A 3,594-nucleotide genomic window follows, 5' to 3' on the forward strand; every position below is an offset into this window, starting at 1 on the left:
CGATTAAGTGAAAACCTAGACAGTCTATTGAGAATAGATTTTGTTAAGTGTTTACTACAAATTTTGTTGACAGAAAGTCTACGGATTTGATACAGTATCCGACACAGGATATTCAATATTTACTCTTGCTAGAATGCTGACAAAAATATAGCAAAGTTTGTCAACAAGACATGAGGACTAAAATCAAGATAAATTTCGATATATTTGTTACAAAGTTTGATAGATCGGCAGCAGAAATAGAGCAGAATAGAGTCTGCATTCGACAGATTTTGCTCGGTTTCTACCGCCAATTTGCTGTCATGTTATCAAGCTTTCTTGGCAAAATACGATTTTAATACGAACGTAGTTCATACCAATTTGCTTTTTGTTCAACAATTTTTAATTGAATTTCCTGCCAATCTGTCGACATTTACGGACAATTAAACCCCACCATGTATTATGTACTTCATTCGTATCGATTCACGATTCAATACTATTTGTATAATTCTAAAGTTTGTTTAATTTTTATATATAGTATAATTCTAATAAAATAAATTTAAAAACTGAACTATTAACTAATAAAGTAACTACGAAGAAAATAATATTTTACATGATATTTTTAAATACTTGGATATCTATATTATTAGAAGTATCACATTTAAAAGTATCACATTATGAAATATTTCCTGTCGTCAATTTAAAACTCGAGACTTAATAAAGTCAATTTCCATTCTCAGTATGGAAAAAAGTTGTTCCTTCATTATTTACGGAGTATAAGATTTCATCACTAACAAGTTATTCTTCATTTTTATTGTATATTCCGGAAAAATAGCTTTATCAAAAGTACGTAATATTGTCGGATATATTTTACGCGCTCTTTTTATTGTTTAACGCGAATGTCATGTCATAGAGGCGAAAGTGTAGCTTCGTACGTGCGCAATCTTTGAAATGAATAAAGCACGAGATTGAAGTACACGGCGATATGTAGAGCGTGTTATACGCAATTTTATTTCATTTTTATTTTAATGTATTGTATCTAATGCTTTATCGTATTAGTCCATATTTCGTTATGCTTTACTCTTTAATCGAGCATAATAATGGAATTACATTAGTTTTTAATCACTTGATTTATTAGTAGTCGAAAATTTCAGAAAAAAAATTGTGATTTTAATTGCTTGAAGTAGCCTGAGGACACAAATAGAAGCGATAACTTCATAACTTTTTCGATTAACGATATTACATGATAAAATTAGCATTACAACATTAACGTAAATAATTGGTAATAAAATACTAAAGTTAAAAGAGCAATAATTTTTATTATTTTTTTCTGCAGAGAACGATAATACATCATGTGCTCGTTATGATGACAAAATGCAAATCAGTGCAGTGTAATGTTTAGAACCAATTATCCATTTTTGTCTTGATAAAAAAAAATAGGGATTTCTCTCAAATTCAATCCATATATACATATATATATATATATATATATATATTTTAAATTGAAATAGAATTTAATTAAGTTTCCTCTGAGTATACGCATTCTTAATAGAACATTTTATTCGAGAGATGTTCTAACGAACGTTTTTAGGACATAGGGATATCCTCTGAATGTTCTTTGGAACGTTCCTTGGAGATCTGTACTATTAGGATAAGCCTTCCTGTAGGATAAGCCTTTCTGGTTTTCCTCTTTATTATTTGCTGGATTATCTTTCCCTCCCAAGAAGATAAAGAACTTATTATAGACGCGGAGATTATTACCACAGGATTTCCGCGTTGTGTCTCGTTTGTGTAGAACACACTGCGTGTAGGGATACGCATGAAAACTGTATGCAGGGTTATAAGGATAGTGACGAGCAGACAGGAAGCGTGCAGAAAAGATTGACAGGTGTTCTTCCTTTCAACTATGATTGCAGAACGGTGGTGGTGGCGGCAGCAAGCCGGTTACGGGGATGCCGAGGAAATGCGAGAATATCGCGAGATGACGTTCTCCATCGCGCTCGTCGTTCACTGACACAATCCCAACCGGATAACGAAGACGATTGGCAGGATGCTGCCGCGCGGGCTGCCGCTGATCGTCCTCTTCCTCGTGCAGCTGCGTCATCGTGTCATCTGGTGAGCATCATCATTTGAATCTTCGCCCTATGGAAAATCGCGGGGAATAATAAGACTTGATGCATTCTCATTGTGTTTCACTTGTAACGCACACGTGACATACAAAGGATACGATTTTGATTTCGGTAGATATGATAGGGAAAGCTTTTTCATAAATGTGACATAAATTTATGCCTTTAAATTAAAGAATACGATACCAAACATCAAATTGCCATTAATAATATATATACATATAAACCTAATTTTTTAAATATACATTATTAAAAAGATATAATCTTTTTCTTTTTCGCGAATCTTCATGTAATTAAAGCATTATAATGTATTTTTAATAAAATTCCAATTAGAAATGTCTATGTCTTATTCTTAAAAGGAGCATGATTTAACCAGCGTGGCACAACTATTATAGACATTTCATTGGTTGAAAAAATGAATTTTCAATTCGTTTGTTCAATGAACTGTTCTTAAAATCGCGCAATTCAATAATTTATAGAGTGATTGTAAAATTTAAAATGCAATTTGAATATTAATAATAAATTATGTTAAAATACCATGATTCTCTTATTAAGATTACACACATGTATAAATGTAGTAAAGAAAATATATATACATATAGAAAAATATATCAAATATATCAAAATATATCAAATAAATATAAAAAAAAATTAGATTCAAAAGGAAATAATTAAATACTTGAATTAAGCTTGACGTATGACATATGCGATTATTTGGGCAATTAGTACTCCAATCAGTCCGCTGTACATGAGGAGAAACAATAAAGCTTCATTTTCCGCACAAAAGATGAATCTGATAATTTTTTCCGAACAACGCTGCATACAAAATCGAAGAATAATCTTCTCCAGACTTATCAATTTTTTCTCAAAGTGAAAAATATTATGGTCGCGAGTACAATGATCGCTATAGACCAGATCAGATCGACATTGCCCGAATTGGATAGTGGAAGTAACTTCTTCAGCCGTTCTATTATTTCCATTTTATCTCTGAATGTCTTCGACGTTTATATGTATTAATTTAGATATTTTATTTCTTGATTGTGCATATTTCTTGCACCTTTGTATCACACATATATCTACATACGATATTTATTTGCAGTTTTATTATATAAAAATATAATTTGTTAATTATATGTAAAATGTTAGACCAATCTTGGCTAAATGATTCATCTTTGGATCAGGAACAAATGTCTTGGATTTTATTCATCATCAGATTATGTTTAAAATAAATGAATATCGAAAATGTAAATGTTCGGAGCATACTTCAAAAAGTGAAACTTTTGTTTAAAAAATTGAAATCTAATGGAACTATAAGATAAATTTTCGGAACGCACATTTATCGATAAATATTTTTGAAATTCTATAGTACATATATAAATATGCGCTAATATCGTTATAAACGCACATTTAATATATAGGCCTAAATCTTGCCTCAATATAATAATAATATTGATTATTATTCATGATATTCATATAATAAATATATATGAAT

The 3,594-nt window shown here is 30.4% G+C and overlaps 1 protein-coding gene across 1 annotated transcript in view; it reads left to right on the top strand.

Annotated features, from left to right (window-relative positions):
- Positions 1-2,026: 2,026 nt before the first annotated feature.
- The window catches only part of LOC108686942 (gamma-aminobutyric acid receptor subunit beta-like), a 6,665-nt gene continuing 5,097 nt past the window's right edge, over positions 2,027-3,594 (top strand). Inside the window, exon 1 of the mRNA XM_018192472.1 lies at positions 2,027-2,091. Within this exon, the coding sequence (XP_018047961.1) occupies positions 2,027-2,091 (65 nt within the window). The remainder of the gene's footprint in view (positions 2,092-3,594) is intronic.

Source organism: Atta colombica, unplaced genomic scaffold (genome assembly GCF_001594045.1).
Source record: "Atta colombica isolate Treedump-2 unplaced genomic scaffold, Acol1.0 scaffold198, whole genome shotgun sequence".
Taxonomy (NCBI): Eukaryota; Metazoa; Arthropoda; class Insecta; order Hymenoptera; family Formicidae; genus Atta; species Atta colombica.